The sequence below is a fragment of the Sciurus vulgaris genome, assembly GCF_902686455.1.
Source record: "Sciurus vulgaris genome assembly, chromosome: 14".
NCBI lineage: Eukaryota > Metazoa > Chordata > Mammalia > Rodentia > Sciuridae > Sciurus > Sciurus vulgaris.
Window position 1 is genome coordinate 83326846 of NC_136475.1, and position 24372 is coordinate 83351217.

At 51.5% G+C, this 24372-nt stretch overlaps 2 protein-coding genes across 3 annotated transcripts in view; both read right to left on the reverse strand.

The window, feature by feature from the left end:
• Positions 1 to 24372, reverse strand: part of LOC306643697 (uncharacterized protein) — a gene marked incomplete at both ends in the record, with an annotated part of 64495 nt that overhangs the window by 1722 nt on the left and 38401 nt on the right. Inside the window, one exon of the mRNA XM_079109933.1 lies at positions 2180 to 2248. Within this exon, the coding sequence (XP_078966059.1) occupies positions 2180 to 2248 (69 nt within the window). The remainder of the gene's footprint in view (positions 1 to 2179; positions 2249 to 24372) is intronic.
• Positions 1110 to 11827, reverse strand: GDF7 (growth differentiation factor 7). Of its 2 annotated transcripts, none has more exons than XM_079110588.1 (2): positions 11338 to 11827; positions 1110 to 8681 (listed from the first exon to the last, which is right to left on the reverse strand). In XM_079110588.1, the coding sequence occupies exons 1-2, from the start codon at positions 11711 to 11713 to the stop codon at positions 7723 to 7725; spliced, it is 1335 nt and encodes a 444-aa protein (XP_078966714.1). In that variant the 5' UTR covers positions 11714 to 11827; the 3' UTR covers positions 1110 to 7722. The 2 variants fall into 2 exon arrangements, with proteins under 2 accessions (XP_078966714.1, XP_078966715.1); XM_079110589.1 differs by having other exon boundaries at positions 10610 to 11454.

Consider the following 24372-nt stretch of genomic DNA (forward strand, 5'->3'; position numbering starts at 1 on the left):
CCCTTGAAGAATTCCCTGTAACTGGCCTAGTCACAGACAGCATTTCATGATGCCAGTGAATGCTGCCCACAGAGCCAGGCTGGGCAGCAGGGAGACGGCCAGTCTGCAGCCTACAAGTCTCGGAGTCCTGCTCTGGCCAAACCAGAGCTGGAAGATTGCCAACAAAGAAGATTTCACTTTGCATCAAATGAGTTTTTAATACCCCCCCCCATCTCCTAACTCCCAAGCCAAGCTGAAAAACAGTGGGTATCACTGCAAAATGAAAGGGACTTGCCCTAAAAATAATTAATTTTGTCTTTAGCTGTGGAGGGAATGAAGTGTAGTTGATCCTTGATGGCATTACCGTCACTTCAGGTTTTGCCATTTCCTTCAAATCACAGTTTTGGAATCTGATTAAATTTGCTTTTGAAGCTGCAGGCCGCTCACCATGTGCAGGAGTCCGCTGCCCACCCAGGGCCGATTCAGACAGCATTGCTCTGGAAGCAGGTGCAGCTCGGCCAGCTACCTTCACAGTGAAAGGATCTGCTTCTTTATTTATACACAAACAAAACAAAACAGAAATCCAAACTTATCAGAATCTCCTATTGTCATCTGCTGAAAGGGCACATTGCAGATAGCATGTTAATCCTTGTTTAAAAAAAAAAAATTCATTACCTTCCCATTTGGTGGGGCGGCGGGGGTGGGGAAACTTCCAGCTAAAAGACCTAAAGTGACTCAATTGTGATTCTCTGTCAAAGAAAACATAAAAGCTATTTATACTACAATATAAAGTGAGATATAAAAAATAAAATCACTCTAAGGGTGCTCATGTTTAATCTGTGATCTAGCCAAGGTGGAGAAGGCCAGAACAGCTCTCCTCTCCAGAGTCTCTGCTCCTGGCTTAGAACGCTTGCCCAATTCCCAGCCAGGAAACATGTTTCATCCTGAGCTTGCTTTCTCCCCCAACTGGATCATCATTTTCTAAACAGAATGCTGAATGGCTGGCTTCCTCTGATGCAGACAGGCCCTGATCCAGAACTATAAGTTGCTAGAAAACAAGCCCTGCTAGCAAGGCCCTGCTTTCTCAAGACTGCCTACTCCCCTTGAGCCAAGATGCTGCTGCCCCAAGGACAGCACACCATTATCTAGCCTCAGCAGCCTCAGACACTGAGAGATAAAAATAAAATAAAATAAGATAAACTGCCACAAGGAAAGGTCCTCAACACACCTTGTCACTGCTTTTCAGACTTGGCCCAGAGAGGACTGCCCGTAGCCAGCCTGGGCACCTGAGAGAAGTCAGGCTCCCCGGGGGAGTTACTACCAACCACCATCAAGCAGTTCACTGGCCTAGGCTGCCCCTCCCCATCCAGTGTCTCAGGGAGTGTCCTCAAGGCAATTTAGCCTGTGTGCATCTGATCCGCTTGTGTTTACTTCTAATTCAGCAGGACTTTTAGAAACAAGTCTTACCAAAAGTCTCCTCTGGGTCAGCCACGAGCACATCTTAGCCCCCAAAAGGGCCAGCTGTGGTTCTAGATTCTGGCACGTGTCGGGGGCCTCCAGAAAGAACAAGGAAGGCATTCACCCAGCTCTAGACCCAGGAACTAGGTGTGGAGGTTGGGAACAAGACTACAAAGACAGCTGCATGCCCATGGCCTGCCTGGCCACTTCTGCCACCACTGCCCCACAATCCTGTTTGCCAACTCCAAAGGCAGTGAAACAAAGATAAAGGCAAAACTGCCACCCTCATCCCAAAGTTCTGCACCACCCCTGACCGCAAGCCTTTCCTTGTTTCTCTAGACAACCTATTTCAGCATCCCTTGGAAGAGGATAAAAAGTTTCTGCACCTCAACTTCTCCCAGGCAACCCTCTCTGAACCCAAAGTTCCTAACCTAGGAGGAAGTTCATTTGTCAAGAGCAAAATGTACTTCTTAGACCGTCAGCCTGCAAACTCACCTGCCTGTGCAGAAACACATCTCTCAGAAGTTCCTGTGGATGCTGCAACACTCTTGCCAATGAAGGTGATGTGTGTGAGAGAAACCAGTCCTTTCTTTGTCGCACAGGGCAAGCACACCATGCACAGATGCTGGAGGCAGGAAGAAGCAGATCACTGGCTCGGTGTGCTGCTCTGAGCATGAATTTGAACTTTTTCAGCAACAGCAAGCAAATCTTGAAATCGGCACTGATTTTTCTGTAACCTCACACCCCTCGACTGCCCATGCTGTCTTGCTCTGATATCGTTGCTGTGGCTGCCCTGCAGCACCAACCCAGACTGCCTGGCTGAAGGCCTGCTGCCCAGCCTCAGCACAGCACAGCAGCAGCCAAGCTCAGTAAAGCTGGGCCTGCGCAGAGCACGTCCCTGACTGACACTCAGAGTTCACAGCCCTTAGTCACCCCACTGATTAAAAAGACCAACTTCCAGATTCTTTCCAGGTGACTCCTCAGGTTGGAATGGTGGCCTTCCTGAGAAGATGGGCTTCCTTCATCAGAACCTCAGTCCAGGTCACCTGTTCATGCAGCTCTGTGCTCTGAGCACACAGATCAAAGATCCAAACAGCAACATAAGAAAACTTGGTTTCAACCTAAGTGGTCGCAAAAGGCCGAGTGTCTGAAAAATCCAAATGAAACATTTACCCATGATTGCCATGGTCATGACACCAAATGAACCATGAGTGTTTGGTGAATTAAAGATGACGAAATTGATTGATGTAGCTTATGAACTGTTATTCAAAAAATTTTGACACTGTGGAAAGACAAAAAAAAATCTTTCTGACTCCTCCCTTCCTCCTAGTGCTTCTCAATGGTCAACTCCACCACCATCTTCCAGGCAATGAAAAGGTCTTCTGCCACCTGCTGCCAGGGTCACTCCCCTGGAAGGATGAAGAGGGACCTCAGAGACAGACAGAGAATGACATCAAAGTGAGTGAGGAGGGGTAGGATCAGGCAGGGACTCGAGGGAGCAGCCCACTCCAAGACAAGTTTCTTGCCTGGCTTGGGGACTCTGGGACAGTCCCAGGCATCTGTCTGGGTTGCCAACACCTACAGTGGTCCCTGACTCTGGCACATGGACATTCCAGTCCACATAGGGATATGGTGACTTTCCACTCACTCCTGAAGTTTTTCACCTACTGGGGTCACTGGTCCACATCCTCTCTCCCCTTCCCAAACCTTTCCTCTGCTACCCCAACAGAGGCACCTACGGCTGGTTGGAGTCCCTTTCCAGTTCTCTGTCTAAATGTGATCCTACCCACCTTATGAGGCACAGGTGCTATTCGAGTGGGTTAGCAGTACCCCTCAACCAGGGGCACAAGGCAGCTGTCAGTCTGGAGGAAGCTGAGCCCTACCCCGAGGTCCTGACCTCCCCTGCATCTGCCTTGCCCCAGGTAGAAATGGAAGCAATGTCTATGAAGCACCTACAGAAGCTGGGAGTAGGATAAGATGGGCATACGGACCCAAGCAAGAGCTGTGGAACTTAGGAGCTGTGGCTCTAGGACTGGGGTCAGTGGGGGACTTTTTCAGGAGCACTCACATTTGCTCTACCTTGGACTATCTGAGTAGGATTTAGGGACAGTAGAGTCCTAGGTCCTGTGGGCTGGAGAGGTTCTTTCTTTCCCCCTGGGTCTGCCACTCTGCCACTGGGCCACATCTCCAGCCCAGAGCTCCTCACTTTAAGGGGCAGAAGTTGAAGCTCGGACAGGGAGGTACCTGTCCATGACTTGCCTCAGGCCTCTCAGGAGATGCCTTGTGGACCCCTGGCATTGGAGCGTCCTCCTACCAGGCAAGTGCAGGCCACCCTGTGGAGATAGTTGACTTGGGGGTGCAGAAGCCCACAGTGGACCCTGACTCTAGCACCACTTGAACATGCCAGCCCCCATAGAAGTCTGGAGACTTCCCACTCCCAAAGTTTTATAGCTGCTGAATTCACTGCTCCATCCTCTCTTCCCTCCCCAACCCAGACCCTTCCCAAGGAGCAAACAGGCCCTTCACTCCCTGGACAGACTGCTATTTTCAGAGCCTGATTCCCTCAGCCCACCTGCCCAGACCATCTGGCCCTCAGCCACTGGGGGAGGTCTGTATCCTAAGGGGACAGGCTCTCTGGAGAACCAGCAAGGCCCTGGGACAGCTGCAGAGCCTTCTCTTCGTTACATTCAGTTTTCAGGAGACCAGATTCAAGCAAGGGGAGAGCTCTGTGTATAAGCTGCTCTTGGAAGGAGTTCAGTTTTGCTCCCTGCTTTAAGAAGAAAATCAGTCTCTAGCCCCTGAGTGGAACTGCTGACACAATAAGGACTTGTAGGACTTGGACTGCTCCCTGCTCCTTCCGCAGGGCTGCAGAAGTCTCCTCAGGACTCAAGGCCAGGCTTCTGCCCTGGCGTACACCATGTGCTCGGTCAGGGGAGAAGCTCCTCACAGGCCTTCCAGGGACTTTTACCCTCACACAATCCATGCCTCTTCTCTTCCTGTCCCTCTTGAGCACTCAAACGCCAGAGAAATTCCCTATGTAACAAATGAGCACAGCTCTAGCCTGGCTTCTCCAGGTTAAGACCACAAAGCCTGCCGCAACCTTCTCCACAAGACCCAGCCCAGCTATTTGGAAACCCCATATTCCACAAAGTCAGCATTTGGGAATGGTGGAAATGTCCACCTGCCAGTCTAGGGGTCTCCCATAACACAAAAATTCTGGTTTCAAGCCCAGACGTGGTATTTGGCAGACCCAGCAGCAGCACCCCCTGGCCCCAGAAGGCCTGCCTCATGCTCCCTGAGCAGGGACGTAAGACCCTATTCATCCATAAGAAATAGTTGAGCTAATGTTCTCAACAAGCAGTGCACAATTCTCCCCAAAGTGGAAAATTCTGTTTGCTTTAGTAGGGACACTTTGGTGACTTCAGATGGGGGGAGCACTTTAGCTCGTGGTTCTGACACAGTTTATCCCAGGTCCCCATCAGTGGTGTCTGGAGATTCCAGCTGGGGACTCTAGCAGAGCAGCTGGGTTTATGCTGGTCACCTAGTCTGTTCCCCACCAACTAGAGGACAGATGGCACAGGATGCTCCCAATTGTGCTGACAGAATGCTTCTCTCCACGTCTTGGCAAAGCCAGTTTAACCACAACCTAGCAGCAGAAACCTGACCACCCCATGTGTGATGGCCCTTTTGCTGTCATTTGAACACAGGGAAACACAACCTCTAGAGAATGGACTCTGAGGAGGCAGAGGGCTGGGCAGAGCTGAAGCCTAGTGGGCACCCTGAACCCTGGTCATTCCACACAGCTTCAGGGGAAATGCAGGAAACATTCCTCTATTCAATAAACCAAGGAGCACCCTGGGGCTCAGGGGTCATGGAAGGACTGTGCTGTCTAAGGACAACACCTCTCCCCAGGGTGCAGTGTAGAAAGATCCAAGGAGACACTGACTTCCTACATCACCCCAGACACGTGCTGTTAGGAGGAGGTCAGCAGCAAGAAAACAGGGGAAAGGACATGTTTTTTCCCTACCATAAAAAGCTCAGGTTAAATCAAGACATTTCTTGCCCCGAAGTCTTTATTTTATCCCTAGTCACTAAAAAAAAGTATCAAAATGTTTGCTTTTCTCCAGATATTAAGTACCCTAAAATTTCCTCAAAATACTATTGAAATGTGATTTTTTTCATTAACTTCCTTTCTAAATCTTCTAATACTACAACCTGTAATACTTTTGTGCAATTTTTTAATCTTTATAATGAAAGGTATCAGAGCAATCACTAATAAAATTATCATTTAAAACAGAAGAGGAAGGTTTCCCTGGAAAAATCCATAAATCTGGGCACCATATTTGCTAGTCAAAAAGATAAGATGCAATTGTTTCAGAGTGGCCACTTCTGATCTTCTTCTTTTTTTTTTTTTTTTTTTTTTTTAACCTGAAGAAACTTTGTTTTTTCTGGTTCTTTATGACTATGCACACAGTCAGAGCACATAAATTCACATTACAAGAGGGGGAAATCTTAATTTTAAGAATAAATTATATGTGGATTTTTTTCCCTTTGGAGGAATTTTACAGAATAAAAAGGACTCAGGTGGGGCCCTTAAGTAAATCAGTGACATCTAAATTTCTAGTTTTTCCTCTGTCAAGAGTGTAAAATATAACCACTAAGAGTCAGAATGTGTATAAACCTTTCTGGATCTTAGCATCCAAGACAAGGGCAGAATTCATGCCTAACCAAGGACCTTGAAGAAGAAAGCCAGCACAACAAGGAACAACAACACCGGGAGGGCTGGGGGTGTTTGAAAGCAGCCCTGGGAGACCCTGACAGGTGGAGGCCAACTTTTCTTTCTCTACTGACCATTGACAGAAAGGCACAAAACACTTCTGGGCATGCACAAATTAAAGGCACAATGAAGGCTGGCATGTCGAGCTCACTTTTACATAAACAAACATCCCACCACCAATAACTCTTCTGGGCAATATTCGGGAACCCAAGACAATCTTGCACCTCTGCTCCGCCCACACCAAGGCCCTGCCCTCTAGAAGGAACCACAGCGGAAAGTCGAGCAAAGAGCAGAGGAGGCGACCTTCCTCCTGCTCTGAAGGTCTGGGCTGTGAGTTTAAATACGACAAAAGCACTTTTGTGTGGCTTCACTTCCCGTTACTATCACCCTGCCAAAAACTTCAGCAAGGACACCACTGAGAAAGCAGCCTAAGTCCACGCTGGCTGGATCATTACGCGCCGGCACACTCCCGCCCAATCTGGGTATGCTATTTGAAGGGGCTGCGCCTACCTGGCAGACTAACCAGAGTCCTCCTCTGGAGCAGGCCCCAGGAAACTCAAGCCCTGACAACATCTACGCCAACTTCTTAGGAAACCCTCCTGGAATGTCTATTGGAAGAGCAGCAGCTGTCCCCCTTTCTCAATGCCCCTAAGACGCTGACACTGCCTCCTTCTGACTAGGTGCAGGGCTCCCGAACCTGGCACATCCCAGCTCACCCCCAGTGTCACGACAGCTTACACTCTGCCGTTTAGAACCTCTCCTCCAATTCATTTTTCCCCATAGAGAAAAAGCCTTTCCACTTTCTAGATCATTCGATTGGAATTGATAAAAAGGGGCGGTGCTGACCTTTGCAGGGATCTGGGCCGCTCCAGCCACACATTCTTTCAGACAAAATTGCCCTTTCAAAACTGAGGCAACGCCACGTTAAATTTTTTAAAGTTAAGGGGAGAGGATACCTTTTGCAGCGGTTCCTTCTCAAAGTAAATGGCCTCATGCAAACACAAACCTCTAGACAAGGCGATGCAACCCTTCCAGGGCCCCAGGGTGCAACACCAGGCACACAGCCACACATGCTCCCCGCCGGGCCAGAAACAAAACGTCAGACAAACGTACTCCAGGACCCATTGAGGCCACCCATTCTGGAGCCCCCCAGTCCTAACCCGTTTCTACCCGGTTTTTAGTGCGGGTTCCTGAAACATGAACACGATCTCCCTCCTCTCCCAAAAGGGGGCAGTGGGCGCTACAGCGATCTGCTTACAAAATACACATGGCTGTGACATTCGTAGCGGCCGTCTCCCTCTTCCCAAGGCTTGCGGATGCTGCTGTGCACTGCGAATGTGTTCGTGAGTGAACGAGTGTGTGGGTGTTGAGTGTGAACTTGTGCTCTCCTCCAGGCGGACGCGGCGCCAGAGTCCGACGCGCACCCATGCTCGGTGACAGGCCCGGCCCAAAGCTGCTCTTCGGCAGGAATCCCTGGCGGCGCGGCTGCCCCCCGCCCCGGCCGCACGCTACCTGCAGCCACAGGCCTCCACCACCATGTCCTCGTACTGCTTGTAGACCACGTTGTTGGCGGCGTCTATGTAGAGGATGCTGATGGGGCTAAGGCGTGCGGGCACGCAGCAAGAGGCCGGCGCCGCGTCGGGCGCCATGGAGTTGAGCAACGTCTGGATGATGGCGTGGTTGGTGGGCTCCAGGTGCGAGCGCAGCGGGAAGTCGCAGACGCCCTCGCAATGGTAAGCCTCGTAGTCCAGGGGCGCGATGATCCAGTCATCCCAGCCCAGCTCCTTGAAATCCACATGCAGCGGTTTGCGGCTACAGCGGCTCCGGCCCCTGCGCCCTTGGCCCCGGCCCGTGCCCCCGCCGCTGCCCTGCGAGGCTCGCGTCCCGGTCAGCGCCGTCCGCCGCCGCCTGCGGCCGCCAATGACTATCCTCGACGGCCTATTGCCGGGTCCTGGGTCGGGCGGCGACTCTGCCACCAGAGCGGCCCCGAGCGCGCGGGCCTGGGCGCGGATCTCTCGGAAGAGGCTCTCCTTCCTCTGCGTGCGGGAGGAGACGACCAGCAGCGCTCGCTCCTCAGCCGCTGCGCCGCCTCGGCCCAGCCAGCCGAAGCCCAGCAACCGCAGTGCCAGCGGACTCTGGGCGGGACCGACCACTGCGCGCAGCAGGAGGCAGAGCGCGCGGGTGGCGCGCGGCTCCTGGCGGTGCGACCGCAAGGCGTCCGCCACGTCGAACACCTCCCACCGCCGGCGGTCCAGGGGCTCAGCTGCACGGGAATGCAGCAGGCGCGGCGAGCGGGCTGCTCCCGGACACGTGGATAGCAGCAGCAGCGGCGAAGTCGCACTGCCAAGGCCTGGCTCCGGGGATTCGCGGCGCAGCACGCGGAGCTCCGCACTCACCACCTCGTCGGCATCTGGAAGGCTGGACACATCGAACAGGAAGCTCTGACCGGTCTCGGCCGCGGAATCGTCTGCGGGATGCCGACAGAAACAGAGTGAATTGAGAAGGAAGCCGCACTCCCCGCCCTGGGGGCTCCTCTGCACCTGGCGCAGCTGCCCTAGAAGCCGTAGCGCACCCCTGCACTGGGCCCCAGCGGGAATGCTGCCAGCCCGGCCCAGAGCTGCGAGCGTTGGTCCTGTCTGAAGAAACCATGGACATCCCTATAATCACTAAGCCCAGTGGGCAGAGGCGCGCCACCGCACCCGGGACCAAGATTTAAGGCCACAGCAGCTTTGCGGCCTGCCTCGAAGTCATAAGTTTGCAGTAATAGGGTTGGAGGCCAGACTTCAGGGCGGTAGCGAACAGGAGGCAAGGTGGGCTCCTTAGAAATCATGCTTTCCTTACTGAGGTCCTGTGCGGTATAGTGATTGCTCCTTACAACCCTGCTGAGACTGCAGGACAGCTGCAAGTCCCGGCTCTGCGAAAACATAAAGTTCCATGTCCCCTGAAAACACTTTCCTCTTCTGCTACTTCTCATCCCCCAACCTAGCCTGAACATCCCGGCCGACCACCATCTCCCATGCAGGCTAGGCTCTGCGAGAGGTCCAACAGGGGAACACGGCAGTTCGGTGGCAGAGACTTTGTAGTCCAAATTCATCGCTGGGTGGAAGGTAAACTAACTGAAGCCCAGAAATAAAGGTCAGGCTGTCCCAAGGTCTCGGCAATGAGCACTGCTGGTCGCCTTCTGGACCCTAGACCTGGCTCCTCCTAGTGCTCCTGCAGCTTCTGAAGGAGGGCAAAAGGCAGCAAAGGAAGAAGGAACTTTTCCGGAATTTTGGGGGCAGCTGAACGCCCTTGCTGTCATTAGGGCAGCGGTTCCTGTGAGCTCCAGCTTCGAAAAGAGCCCCTTTGGTAGGCTCATTCTTTAGCTCTGTTGTGACTTAGGCTTGGGATTTTATTTCTGTTCGTGGGCACTTTTTTCTTTTGGGGCTGGGGTGGGGGTTAAATTCCACCAAGCAGCGGATAAGGAGCTCCCTTTGAAGGGGATCATATGGTTTCATTTTGCCCCAAACTAGGAGAGACTGTGCAGACTCCCCCTACTATTGGAGATTTGCTCATCAACCATGGACACCAGGTTCTGATGCCTAAGATCCAGAGTCTGGATGTTGTTCCTGGCCTCTGGGGACCTCAAGCAGCCTGCTCCAAGTTAAGGTTCAGGGGCAGAGAAAGGGGCAGAAGAGATGGTGGGCAGGGGCTCCAGCCCTTGCTTTCTCCCTAGGGCTTGCTGAATATTTTCTCTGCGTTTCCTGTGCAGATCTTGGCCTCACCCTACTCCCGAAGCCCTGCCACTGCATTTCCCCCTGGGGCAGAGCAGAGTTGGTCTCAGGTCTTGCTAGCCAAGCAGAGCGCCCCAGGAAAGGATTTATCTCCTACATCATGGGAGACCTAGCCTAACTTGAGAAAGTCTGGTGCTTCTGTTAGTTCAGGGCCCTACACTTGCCCCTCTCCTGCAGCGTGGGCACTCCCTAGGCAGGGAGTGATCTGAAGCCTTCCTTGCCTGGAACACCAGGACTGGGGTTTTCTATCCTGCAATTCTAGTACACAGTGCAGAGGCCATGTTAGGCCCTCAGAGAATGCGTGCCAGTTCAAATGGTCCTATAGGGTCATTTGGGCCCAGGATTTCCACGTACCCAAAATAAAACAATCTGTGCCCAAGGTGTGCAGACCGTCAGTGGCTCCCAAGCCTCAGAACAGCAGCCCTTATGCAGCCCCATTTGCTTTCTTTCCCTCCTGCCTTCCATGCTGCGTCTCTGGCTGGACAGAATTAAAGCCCAAATTACTTGCATTTCCGCCTGAAATTAGTTAAATTTTCCCTATCTGTCTGCTTTAATGACTTCAATGAAGATTAATAAAATCCAGATGACACACAGCAACCACCACACGGTCTCACCCACCTACCTTTGGAGGGCCCAGCCAGGGTAAGGTGGGGCACTTGGACAGAGAGGCCTGCGTTCCTGCACGACTCTCCTCCCAAACAACCGGAGTCCTGGACTCTGGCTCTCCCGAGGGCCCAGCACAGAACGCAGGCATCCATGGACACTCACTTCCCACACTGGAGCCACTACCACGCAGATGCTGTCTGCCGAAAAGGGCCCTCCGCATACCTGAAGATGCCACCAATCTCTCCAGTCTGATACCTGCCCCTGCCCGTGGGCCCCTCGAATTTGTGAACCCCCAATGATACTGGGAGGTACAGATTGCTCCAAGGAAGCAGCCACTCCTGTCGTCGCTGCACAGTCCCTCTTGGGAGTAGCCCCAAAGTCCCAATTCTACCCTTTTTTCTCCGAAGTCTCCTGGTCAACGCCACTCTAGACCCTTCCCCAAGAAGTAGATCTTGGACTCAACCTGCCTTCTTCGAGGGGACCTACCGGCCAGCAAGGCCAGGGCAGCTCGGTAGAGGCACCCGCTCAGCCCTCTGGAACCGGCCTGGCCAGCTGCAGCGACTCGCGCCACAGTCCCGGCGCAGCGGATCCGGATTCGTTGACCACAGCAGCGAAGTTTCTAACACCTGAAGCTGGGACTTGCGGGGCCTCGGCCCCAAATGGAATGGAGCAGGAGTATGGCTCCGGGATTGGTCTCAGCCCAGGATCGCACCGGATGGGCGGACGCAGAAGAGGCGTAAGTACCTTGGGTCGCCAGGTCTGCGAAGCCGGTGATTGTGTCCGCGTGGTCCTGGCCCGAGGTGGAGGCCGCCCCAGCGGGAGCCCTCCCGGCCAGGCTCCTGTAAAGCGACATCATGAAGTGGTGCGGCACCACTGAGCCGTTCCTGAAGCCAGAGCCCGCGGCGCGCTGCGCGGCGCGGGCCCCCGGAACCACCGCGGCCTGGACAGCCGAAGCGCCCGTGGCCGGGGCGAGGGTCGGTCGGTCCGCGCCGCCGCCCCCCGGGCTCCAGGTCTGCCCTGCCCCCGCCGCTCGCAGCACAGCCGCCGCTTCCAGCCCGTCGCGGGGGCGGCAGGCGCTCAGCAGCCAGAGGCACAGTGCGGCGGCGGCGCTCAGGTCCATGGGCTCCGTGGGCCGGTCGGGAGGGCGGCGCGGGCTCCGTGGCTCCGGGAAGTCCCCCGGCGCCTTTTGAACATAGTGTTTAATAATGGGGGAAGTGTGCGCGGCGAGCCGCGGCCCCCCCTCCGCTCCCACCCCACCCCCGCCCAACGCCCGGAGCAGCGCCCCCTGCTGAACACTCTGCTGGCAGCGCTGCGCCCCCGACTCGGGCCTGTTGTGGAGTCCAGGCAGGAGCCTCCCCTGCCACCAGCGCTCCGCTACCACCCTCGCCCAGTGAGAGTTACGGGCCGAGGCTCCCGCCACTCCCCAGTGCCCCGCCTCCCCTCCCCACGGCAAGACGACCCCACTCTGCCCCGCGGGCTCTGCGCCCGAGACAAACGCGCGCTTGGGTTCGAGGCTCCGGGTGTGGTGCGTGCTGTCCCAGCTTCTTCCCCACTTGTCTGCGGAGAAATCCGCCCCCTCCCCACTCCTGTTCCTGGAGCCGCGAGTGCCCGGCACGCCAGAGGTGGGGCCGCGGAAGGGCTCGGCCCCTCCCGTCCAGCGTGCACGGGACCCTGTGGCCAACGCTCACAGAAAGGCCACAAGGGTGGCCACAAAGGCGTCTTTTGAATCCCTGGTTCAGCTGCCCCCTACCCTGCCATAGCCCCAACGATCGGAGCCGTAGGCTAGCCAGGGAGGGTACCTACAGAAGAGGAAGAGAAGGCGAGCGACCTGAAGGACAGTCCAGAAAGACAGACGGGCATGGACCGTCGGAAAGGAAAAGCTTGGGAACGGAATTTGAGCTAACGCAGGAGCCAAGCCCTTAACAGGATTTCGGGAATTACGGATTTCGGGGGCAGCGAGGGGTGATGCGAGGACTTCTGTGCCGAGTGACGCTCCGTGTTCGACTATGCATCCAAGTGACAACCTTCCTCCCGCCTTCTGGGAGGCTGGCGGCCACGTTTCTTCAGGGTCCGGCCGGAATGGAAACCCGCTACGGGTATGTTCGCTCGCGGCCAGAAGCCGGGAGGGCAGGCAGCACAGCACTGGGCGGTCCTGCGGACCTTCAGCTTCCTGCTGCTGTTATGGCACGCAGCCGGGGTGGGTGGAGAGGGTGCCTAGTGTCGGCCAAGCCCTGGGCTCACTCGCGTGAGTGGCAGGACACTTGGGTCCATAGCTGTCAGGGGTAAGTCCTGGAGAGGGGAGGCGCTGAGGAGGGAGCTCGTCGGCGGGTGTCTACTCACACCGCACATCCTCTCGGTGCAGGGACGTCCAGCTGGATGAACCGTGGACCAGAGGGCCTGGGCGGGACGGATCCCCAACGAAATGTCCTCTTCCTTTAAATTTGCTTGCTACCGAACTCGGTTGGACCAGGACGGCGCAGTCATGATCACTGTGGGTAATCAGCAGCAACAGGACTCTTTCTCATCAAAAGCCGCGTCGATCCCACGCTTGCCTGGCTGCCACAAATTCCGCCCCATGGAAGAGGCCCGGCTGGGGGAATCTCCTGGGCCAACTGCTGTCCAGACTCCCGAGTTCCCTTGCACCGCTCTTTCGTCCCAGGCGAATTCTTCAAGCACCGCCCTCCAGGCTATCGTGGAGACTCGGCACACCTCAGCCCTGGACTTTGAACCACTCAACGCTCAGGGACGTTTGGGGACTTAGAGGGTCAACACTCGCAGACCCCGAGGCTTATCTGGTGGGAGGAAGAGAAAGACCTGATATTAGCGTAAGTGGGTCCTGGCGGGAAAGGAGGACCCCCAGACCGAGATCAGCACAAAGGACTTGAAGTTCTTCCAGCTGCGGAAATGCGCATATCTAAGGACCGAGCTTGGAAAGTAGGCAACACAGTTATGGTCATGGGTGCCCCTCTCTTGATGCCAATAGAAAGTGGCAGTGCAGGAACCCACCTAGACTCTCTGGCAGAACCCCTCCGCCCCCACAGAGGCACACTGACCTGCAGGGGGTCTCCCTGCTACCGCCAAGGCTGGTTCCAGCTGGGTCCAGCTGTCTTGCCGCACTTGCTTTCTGCTGCTGTTCGGCCTTCGAGTGTTATATGAATCAACTCCACTATGATTCGTGCAAACATTCTGGAAGCTCTGAGCAGGGGTCAGTGAATCCTGGTTCCAAATCTAGCTTTGATCTCTAAACAGCAAGCCCCTCACCTTGTCTTGGCTTCAGTTTCCCCAGCTGTATAAAGGAGAAAATTGAGGGGTCCTGGCACAATCTTGGCATAGTGGGTTACAGATGTTTGTTGATTACATGATACCCTACCCTGAGGCCACTTTGGTACTCAGGAAGTAGGGGTGGGTTGGTGTCCCTTTCTGTACTCTGTAGAAGCAGGCCCCTTCACTTCTTTCAGGCTGAATTTCCTTGTCTGTAAAATGCGAAGTTTGTGTGGCTAGGATAACAGGTCGACACAGAAGAGGTTCAGTAGCCTTGTTCCCCACCCCCAGGCTGTTCTGAGAGCCAGGGATGACTGGCTGAAAACCTCTGGAGGAGACTGCAGGTGGTGGTGGATGCTGCTGGAACCAGTCCACCAGTTGTGTGCTGAGCAGGCCCTCACCTCTCCCACCTGTGTCTCTTGGTCCATCCCTTGAGGGAAATCAGTCATTCATTCATCCAGTCACCCCTCTATTCGTTCCTTCTTTCAAGTAAATTCTTATTGCCAGGTGCTCCATGTGTTGTGAATTCATCAAGTGCAGGAAAACCTCACGGAAGTTTAGGGTGGCAGAGGAGGCTGCAGGCAGCCCACAGAGGTAGAAGAGACTCAAGTGGTTCCCAGTAACTTGATGGGAAACCAGGGCTGGGGAGTTGTTTGACCAACAGAGAACACACTGGAGCTACGCCAGAGAGAAGGGAGACAGAGGGTATCTGGGCCATACCTGGCTCCCTTTTCTCTGCTTAAGCAGTGGCGCTAGCCCTTGCTAACCTGCCCATTGCCTTACATACCTCATTCCATCGAATTGTCACAGCTGCTCTCCTGTGTGGTAGGTATTATCATTTCCGTCTTACAGAAAGAGTCACCAAGAAGCTCAACACCTTGTCCACAGTCACCTAGTGAGTGGCAGAGCCTGAGGTCTGCCCAGCCCTTGACTTTCTTTGTTCTGGGGGGAAAGGACAGTGAAGAGCTTAGGTCTACTGACTTTTTCCCTCTTCCCCCATGGAGATATGGTGCTCCTGCCTTCCATGTCTGGCTCTCTGGAAGATTCTTGGCAGAGAAAGGAACTTTGGGGTTCAGGTGAAGATTATGAAAGTATCCCCAGGGGACTCCTTCCTGCCACTGCTGTCAGCAGGGAGTTCATAACACCTGCCATGAAAAACAATCTGTGTTTTTTGTTGTTTGTTTGTGTTTGTACTGAAGATTGAACCCGGGGGGTGCTTAACCACTGAACCACATCCCCAGCCCTTTTTTGTTTTATTTAGAGGCAGGGTCTCGCTGAGTTGCTTAGGACCTAAATGACTGAGGCTGGGTTTGAACTCAGAAGCCTCCTGCCTCAGCCTCCTGAGCCCCTGGAATTACAGGCATGTGTCACTGTGCCCAGCCACAATCTGTTTTAGCAGCAGCGGGGCCTCCCTGTGCCCCTGCCCATGGTTCTGAAGCCATGAATGAGCACTGAGGCCTGGAGCTCCCGGGTCATCCATTCCTGACTCCAGGAAGCCAGAGCCTTTGTGGTGAGCAGGTGGTCCTCTTTGGGCCCACAGTCCCAGCCTGCCCCAGGAGCTTTCTCATACAAGGTGTGGGACCTTTGGCTGCTTGCTGAGCAGAAGAGGGCTTACTCCCAGCCTGGAGCAGTTACTGGAAAGCCCAGAAGCAGATGGCAGGACCAGAGTTCATGAAAGTGGGAAGCCAATGGGACTGGGAGTTCTAACTGTTAATCCTCATCTGTCTGGTGGCCAGCCCCAACCCCAGACCCAACCCCAGACCTTAGACTCCAGCGATCTCCTTCAGGAGGAGAGACGAGACTGGCTCTAAAGCAGACAAGGGGAGAGCAGCCTGACTGGGGTGTCGTTTCTTAACTGAGTGTGGGCAGTGGTCCTGCACTCTGGTCCCCACTTCCTTCCCTGGGAGCACTTTGCTGCTCATCCTTTCCCTGCAGGAGCTGTTGGCTTCCTTTGGATACCAAGCCCCTGTTCAGTGTGACTCCCAGGACGGGGGAGAACCTTGTGGGTCGTTTAGACCAACTTTCCAGGCAGTGACGAATCGTAACAATTTCCACCCAGCCTGTGTTCACACGGCAAAGACCTTGCTCCCCTTCCTAGGCAGCCTTCCCACACTGAATGTGAGACCATTCTTATGCTGCACCTGTGACAGTCACATCTCCAGAGGCACCTTCACTCTGGAGAGTTACACAGCCTCCGGGCTGATGCCACTCGGGAGGTTAGTCTTGGATCCTGCCAGTTAGAGCCCCCTCTGCAGCGACCTTTGGCCTGTCTGCCTTGCACAGGGCATCCTGTCCCACCCAGCCACCTCCCCTGTGTATAATGACAAGAGAAGCAGAGGTGAATACTCTGCAACTCACATTGTCCATGTGAAGAAGCCAAGTCCCCAACAAGGAGAAGTCAGCCTGTCATCTGGCATCACAGCCTTATGGGATCAGGGTCCCCTCTGTGAGCTGGGTCTTTGCTTTCCTTTGGCCCCCAGAGGGTCTCTTTTTATCTTTGTGCAGGGTTTCCCTCAGGTGAGGCATGAGGAGGGTCAGCCTTTGCCCTGTCCACTGTTGGGGGCACCTGTGCCCCTGCAACCGCGCACTAACTTGGAACACAAAAACTGATGCTCCTGAAAGTCAAGAGATCTGCATCAAACTGTGCCTAAAGCATGTTCCTCACCCTTCCTGGCTTTAGACCCCCTGTGTACAGGGAAGGTGACAATCAAGTGTTCACTGAGAGCCTGCCAGTGAAAGGTGGAGAGAGTGAGGATCCAGGAGTGTGCCCTCTGTCTGGACCCATCATGGCCTCTGACCTCTCCGACTCAGAACTGGAGAGAGGGTAGATGGGGAGGAAACAGGGCCCTGGGCTGGGTCTCCTGGGAGGGTGAGAGAGGGAAAAGGGTAACAATCACCTGCCTTCTCTGAGATGCTGGCCTCCCCTTAGTGCTGAGATGAAAGTGTCCTCAGCCCTGAGATGACCTGTGAACATGTCCCCCAGAAAGAACTGGGTCAACAGATCCCAGCAGTCTCGGCCGCAGCCCCCAGGACAGGGCTTCCTCAAGCTCCAAGAGTTTCTCATGCTCAACTCATAGCTACTACTGCCCAGGTTACCCCCAGCAACAGCTCTGGCATCCACACCCGGGTCAGTGCAGCCCTGGCCCCAGGCCACTGGGCGTGGCCTGCCCCATCCCCCAAGCCACAGGAGTGGTGGCCGAGAAGGAAAGGGGAGGGAGGGTAACAGAGAAAAGAGAAGAGTAGATTCTTTCCCATGAGCCTTTCATTGGGGACATCTCAGAGCCTTTGGTTTTGGGACAAATGGCAGTGGGCTTGCAGACACTGCCACCTGCTGGTCACAGGTCATGACAGCATCACTGTGTGGCAGAACTCCCTGCCTCTGAGATTACTAAAACCTTGCTCTTGGATTGGTTTCTACCAGTGCCCCGGACTCTGGCTCTGCAGTGAACAAGTTTACCGGTGCTGCAAGCATCCTGGGAAATGAGGTAGCCACATGTCTCTATTGAAGTCAGGGAAAAGACTACCGTATGGGTCATGGTGAAGTCCTGGCTTCTGCACCGCCTTGCTGAGCACTAGCTTTGTGACCTTGATGGAGTTAATTAACCTGCATCATCCTGTCTCCTCCGTATCTGTGAGTGAGGACAGGAGTGCCTGCCTATAGAGTGTGCCCAGTAATACAGGAAATATAGCAGGGACAGTCTCTACCACTTGTGCTGGCTCATTTAATGATGATTTTTATGGTTATCTGGGTAAATCCTGGTTTAGCAATTGGAAGACTAGTTAATCTAATCTGTCCATCTGGTCTCCTCTGATGGCCACTGTCTTTGTGGCATCTCACATCTACGGACTTCCCCATCATAAATACCAATATTCTTAATGTTCTGGAGTTATATTTTTCCTTAGATTCTCTTGGAGACCTTTATGGACACCTATGTTTTTTTTATTTAGGAATAATAGCTGATAACTCTTTGTGCAATAATTTGGAATATTCAGTTCATTGACCTTGGTGAGTAAAGATCTCAGGGTTTCCATTCTAGACACACAATAATTAGGGGCACAACCCATCTGCAGCCTGGGGGAGTAGGGTCTGGCAGGCCAGGAGCAGAGTTGGAGGGACTAGAAGGTCCAGGATGAGACCTCACAGTCAACTGGGACCCAAAGGTCTCCTGGGTCCTGCAGCAGAGTGTTGAGCGGGAGCATGATGGGGCTGACTGGATCTCACCAGGTTGGGTGGGTGGTCTCAAGCCTTCTGGACCACATGGCAAAGGCATTCATGAATTTGCCTATAGAAGGTGGCCCCTGACGCTGCCTTGCAGAGTATGGGGGCTCTGACTTGTGACTTGACCCTAGGACATGGAAATTCTGGCAATTTCCTAGGCAGCTGACCCAAGCCTAAGGGTCTGTCCTCCCAGACTCCCTTACTGTCTTGGATAAAGAGCTATAGGACTCTAATCCAAACGTTTTTCTTGATGACCAAGGACACAAATCTGGAAATTAATAAAACTTTTGGATGACAGAATCAAAATCCAAGAAATTATCAGTAAATTACACACTAAAAGAACAATGAGATAGCACTTCATTTATCTCTTAGGTTAGCAAAACTGAAAAGATCTATTTATTGATGAGAGGATGGGAAGATGGGCACTTTCCTATACCAGGAGCATAAATTCATAGACATGTGGAGCAGTTTGACAGCATCAACATTTGAGACAAGGAAATCCTTTGACCTGGAACTTTCACTTGTAGAAATTTAAGTCAATTTATAGATGTTCTTGAATAAGTGAAGAATTTTAAATATATAAGGATTTTCAAAAACGTGAGGTAATAGTGAAAACAGGAAATTGCCAAAATACCTTTTAATACACTAAGGATAAAATAAGCTCTGATCAAACCTATAGTGGATCCTGTTCCCTGCTGTAAGATTGATTTAAATTTGCATGCATGGTGTGGAAAGATACCCTGACGTACGATGTCCAACACAGGGTGGGCAGAATAGAAGGTGGGGAAGAGACAGATTCTCAGTCATCCACACCAAAGACAAACCACTTCAATGGACATGTGTCTGTCCACCTGTCACTGTGTCTATTGTGTGTAAATGTCCCGCCGCTCTCAGGAATCCCTCTTTCTTCCTTGTGCTCTGACTCGTGTCTCACATGGTAAGACAATAAGTCCCTATTGAAGGTCTTCATTTTCAGGATAAAATGAAGAATAAACTCATTCTTCCCAATCTAGCACTGGAAACAGAAATGACAGATTCCAGAACAGAATAGAAAATTCAGAAGCACATAATAGTGTTTAAAAGTATTTAGAATAAAATACCAGAGACAACAGTATGAAGGAAAAGAACAAATTGTTTAATAAAAGTTAGTGGCGAATGATCCTGGATACTTGATTAAATATTTAGGGAAAAAAATTACCCTATGACATAAGCAAAATTTAATTTCTAGTGAATCAAATGACCCTAGAAAATAAAACTATAATAAGCAGATTTGAAGGAAATAGGTGAATATTTATTGAGCCTGGGTAAGGAACACTTTTCTAAGTATAATTTCATTATCAAAATTACCAAGAGTAACGTCCACACTTGGAAGACTTGGACTCTTCAAAGATGTCAGTGTGATCAAAAATGAAGAAGCCTGGGGAACAGTATTAGAATAAAGGGGACTAAAGGGACATGATAACTAAATACAGTGCAGACCTTCAATTAGATTTTTGATTGGGGGTGGAAAGGGAGGGGATGGAGTTGTAAATAAAAAGACATAGTTGGGACACTGGGGAAAGGAGAGTATGGGCAGGGTATTAAATAATCAGATTGGCTCCACGTCGCCTTTCCTGAGTACGGTCATTACGTGGCTCTTTTTCTAAGGAGGTGCACAAAACAAAGTGTCCTGTCTACAACTAACTCTTCAATGTTTCAGGGGTTAAAAAAAACCCACAGGAACGGGCTTGGGGGTAAAGCAGACAGGGCAGGACCATGCGGGGCGTGAGTGGTGCAACCCTGCTCCCCTCTTCAGGGGAGGTGCCCAGGAGCAAAGCGCGGATTCCCCCAGCTTGCAGGGACCTGCCAACCTGCAGTTCTGTTCAGTCCTCCAATAGCAGAGGTTAGCTGGAGAGGGCGGCCCATGCTGCAGGCCTAGAGTAGCCTATGTGGTGACTGGGGATGCAGGGGCACGGAGGCTAGCCCTTGTTCCAACTGAGACCCAGCCAGAAGGATCACCCACCCTAGCAGCTCCAGCTGTGGTGGGCTGCTGCCTCTGCCGTGATTGCTCTGCCTGGCGCAGCTCCCCCCAACCCCCAGCTGCCTAACCTACTTCCTGTGGCCACTTTCAGCTCAGCAGAGACTCCACCTGTGAGCTAAAGTGAAGTCTGTTACCTCTTCAGGCTTTCTGTGAATTAGGAACCCTTTCAAGATAAAAACTGAAGGAAGGGAAAAGACAATGAATGGGTATTGCATCTATCTCAAAAGGATAGTACCTCTCATATATAAAGCATTCTTACAAATCAATAAGGAAAAGACAAATGGGTGTTTTTTTTGTTTGTTTGTTTTTTGTTTTTTTAATGCACAAAGGAAATCAGGAGAATCACAAAGAAAAACAACACAAGACCAACACATAGGTGGAAATATGTTCAGCCTCACTGGTGATGGTGTAAATGCACTTATAAAACGAGAGATCATTTTTCATTTCAGAGGATTTTAGAAAATGAACCCCGGCAGCTGAAGCGTGAGGGGAAGTGTACTGAACACAGACAAGCAGCTTCCACAGCAGCCAAGCTGCGGGGCTGAGGGCGCTGCCCAGGCAGGAATCCTGAGAAGTCCCTGAGTCTGTGCTGATCCCTGATGACTTTATCATTTCCGGGCACTGTGGGGTTCTGGGGATGCTGCACACTACACTGGACACCATTTTATGCCAGAGACCATTCTCCTGTACAGCAGGTCATGCAAGTCTGAGGTGCCAGCACCCTGGGGGAGAGAGCACTACAGAGCAAAGCAGGACTTGGTGGCAGATTTGGGATCCTCAGTCTTCCTGCCCCGGGGCCTGCCCTTCCTCCACACTCCTCTCCCTGAGCTCTGCAGTTAGCAGGAAGTCAACTCCCCGCAAATTTAGGACTTTATTCTGCAAAGAAATGGCAGTCTGAGGGCTGGGGATATGGCTCAGTTGGTAGAGTGCTCGCTTTGCAAGCACAAGGCCCTGGGTTCAAACCCCAGCACTGCAAAAAAAAAAAAAAAAAAAAAAAAAAAAAAAGAAAGAAATGGAGTTCTGTGTCCCATGTCTTTTCTCCCAGTCTCCCCAGACGCTGTGCTACTAGACATTAACAAGGTGCAGAGACTGACAAAACAGGGCTCCCAAATGGCACCTTCTCCCAAGCCTTCCTCCCTGCATTTCAAGGAGCAGCCAACTCCGCCTCACGTCCACGTTGCTGAAGGACTGCATAAATCCATTGTGGGATCTGCGCACTTAAAACTACGGTTTGGGAGGTAATTGAACACAGAAAGACATTTACAGGGTAATAAGTAAAAAATAAGTTATAAAATAGCATATCCACTAAGATTCAGTGTTCTTTAAAAGAAGAGATGTATCATATGTACAGGCATAGAAAACCCGTCAGGGTGGAAGGATCAACAGGATGTTATCAATTGTTGGGGTGGTTCATTCTTCCTTCCTTCCGCCCTTCTAGTTTTTCTACCATGAGGGATTTTTCCTATATAACAGTATCTTTTAAATCCTTTGTCTACCTCCTCTGCTCCAGAATCCAGTTTCTGGTAGTGGGTGCCTCACTCCCTTATTTATTTATTTATTTGGATTTTTCTTACACCCCAAGTTGCTGGGGATTTGAACCCCAGTCCTTCCACGTGCCAGGCAAGTGCCCTACAAGGTAGGCTATATCTCCAGCATGCCTCACTGCCTTATTCCCCTCTCCTCTCCAGTCTCCTTCTGACCCCCAGAGACTCCACCCTCTTCAAAGCCAGAGAAGACTCCTCTCTGATAAAGGTTCTTAGCTTAACCAGTCTTTAGTTAGTGTCCAGAACCATCTCCTATGCTCACCTGTGTAGTTCCTTGTAAAACCTAATATGTGTGTTAGGTTTTTGTCATTATGACCAAAAAAAACCTGACAAGAACAACTTAGAGGAGAAGTTTGTTTCTGCTCACAGTTTCAGAGGTTCAGTCTATGGTCTGCGGACTCCATTGATCTGAGTCTGATTTGAGGCAGAACATCATGGTGGAAGGGCATGACAGAGGAAAGCTACTCTGGTCAAGATGGTCAGGAAGAAGAGAGGGGAAGGGGTCAGAGGACACAGCCCCAGGGACCCCCATCCTCTAGCCATGCCCCATCTGCCTACCCTCATTTTCCTCTACAGTAGTCCTTTCAAATTATTAATCCATCCAATAGATGAACCACTGATTAAGTCGCAGCTCTCATAAACGAATCATTTCATCTCTGAGCATTCCTGCATTAACACAGGAGATTTGGTGGGGGGCACTCGTATCCAAACCATCACACCCATTTTAGCAAGAACCCTGTTAAGACAGTGTAGCAAGAACCTCCACTTTCCATACCCGATCAGATTCCTGCTAAGTCATGCCTGATCACTCCAGCCAGTCTGCAGCAAGAATCCCGTCATTTCAGTTTAGCCAGGATCCCCTGCCTTCTGCTGCTGCTTCTTGTTTTCCATCCGCTGCTCCCCACCCTGTTACTGAGCTGTGAATCCTCCCCGCTGCTGTCTTAGGAGTTGAGTTCAGTTCTGTGCTATGGTCTCCTCCTGCTAATGCCATAGTCCTGAATAAAGCCTGTTTGACCATTCTAACTGCTGCCCAGCTGCAGGTTTCCTTTGACACCTCCTTATCTTCCTTGATTGACTGAGCATTTGCCATTGCTGATCACACCCTGGCCGCTTCCTGAAACCTGCTTTTCCCTTTGTTCTTGTGAGCCCCTTCCCTCCTCCTCATGATTAATCTTTTGCATAGCACAGAACCCAGTGACCCCTGTAGCCCTCCTCCCCAGCTCCCCAAAATATTCTGTCTCTCTCAAGACACCTGGCTTTGCACCACTGCCTAGAACACACTGTATCTCTTCTCTTCCTCATCCTTGATCATCCCTATCCCACAGGAAGCAGCTTTTATGCCAGGTGCTGTCTAATACTTCACAACTGTATCAACAGGAATCCACTACAGAAAATCCCACTTAGGGGGGCTAATGTACTCATGCAAGAAGACTAGAGCAAGAGTCCAGGTCTAGTATGCTAGTTCAATGCCATTGGGTCCTGGGCTCTTCTATCCTTAATGGGTAGACCCCAAACTCATGTTTGTGCCTCATGCTTCCAAGATGGCTGCTTTGTATCTAGCATTAATCCTATTTTCAGGTAGAGACAGGGAAGGAACAAAGAGCTTTCTCCTAGCAAGATAAAACTTCTACAGGGACTTCTACGTACATAACAGAGTTGTGTCACATGGATTTTTTTTTTCCCAGAGTAACACTGCTTTACTTTTTTTTTTTATTTTTACAGACTGCATTTTGACACAAATGGGTACAACTTTTCATTTCTCTGGTTGTATACAATGTAGATTCACATCATTCATCTAATCATATATATGCATAGGGTAATACTGTCTGTTTCATTTTACTATTTCCATCCTCCACCCCCTCCCATCCCATTTTCCTCTACATCTTCCAAAGTTCCTTCATTCTTTTCTTCTCCCCACCCCCTCCTTGTTATGTATTATCATCCACTTATCAGAGGAAGCATTTAGCCTTTGGTTTTTTGGGCTTGGCCTGTTTCACTTAACATGATATTTTCTAACTTCATCCATTTACCAGCAAATGCCATAATTTTATTCTTCTTTATGGCTAAGTAATATTCCATTGGGTATATATACCACAGTTTCTTCATCCATTTATCAATTGAAGGGCATCTTGGTTAGTTCCACAATCTAGCTATTGTGAACTGAGCTGCTAATGAACATTGCTGTGACTGCATCACTGTAGTATACTGATTTTAAATCCTTTGGGTATAAACCGAGGAGTGGGATAGCTGGGTCAAATGGTGGGTCCATTCCAAGTTTTCTGAGGAATCGCCATACTGCTTTCTGGAGTAGCTACACCAAGTTGCAACTCCACCAGCAATGTATGAGTTGCCTTTTTCCCCACATCCACACCAACACTTATTATTGCTTGTGTTCTTGATAATAGCCATTCTAATTGGTGTTAGATGAAATCTTAGGGTGGTTTTAATTTGCATTTCTCTAATTACTAGGGATAATGAGCACTTTTTCATATATTTGTTGATCACCTGTGTATCTTCTTCTGTGAAGTGTCTGCCCATTTCCTTAGCCCATTTATTGATTGGGTTCTTTGAATTTTTGGTGTAAAGTTTTTTAAGTTCTTTATAAACTTTGGAGATGAGTGCTCTCTCTAAAGTGTGTGTGGAAAAGATTTTCTCCCACTGTGTAGGCTCTCTTTTCACATTATTGCTTGTTTCCTTTGCTGAGAAAAAGCTTTTTAGTTTGAATCTATCTCATT

Coding starts and splice junctions, on each gene's coding strand:
- GDF7 (XM_079110588.1), bottom strand. CDS start 11,713: ATGGACCTGAGCGCCGCCGCCGCACTGTGCCTCTGGCTGCTGAGCGCC. Junction 8,682..11,337: donor CGCAGACCTGGCGACCCAAG/GTACTTACGCCT, acceptor GGCATCCCGCAG/ACGATTCCGCGGCCGAGACC.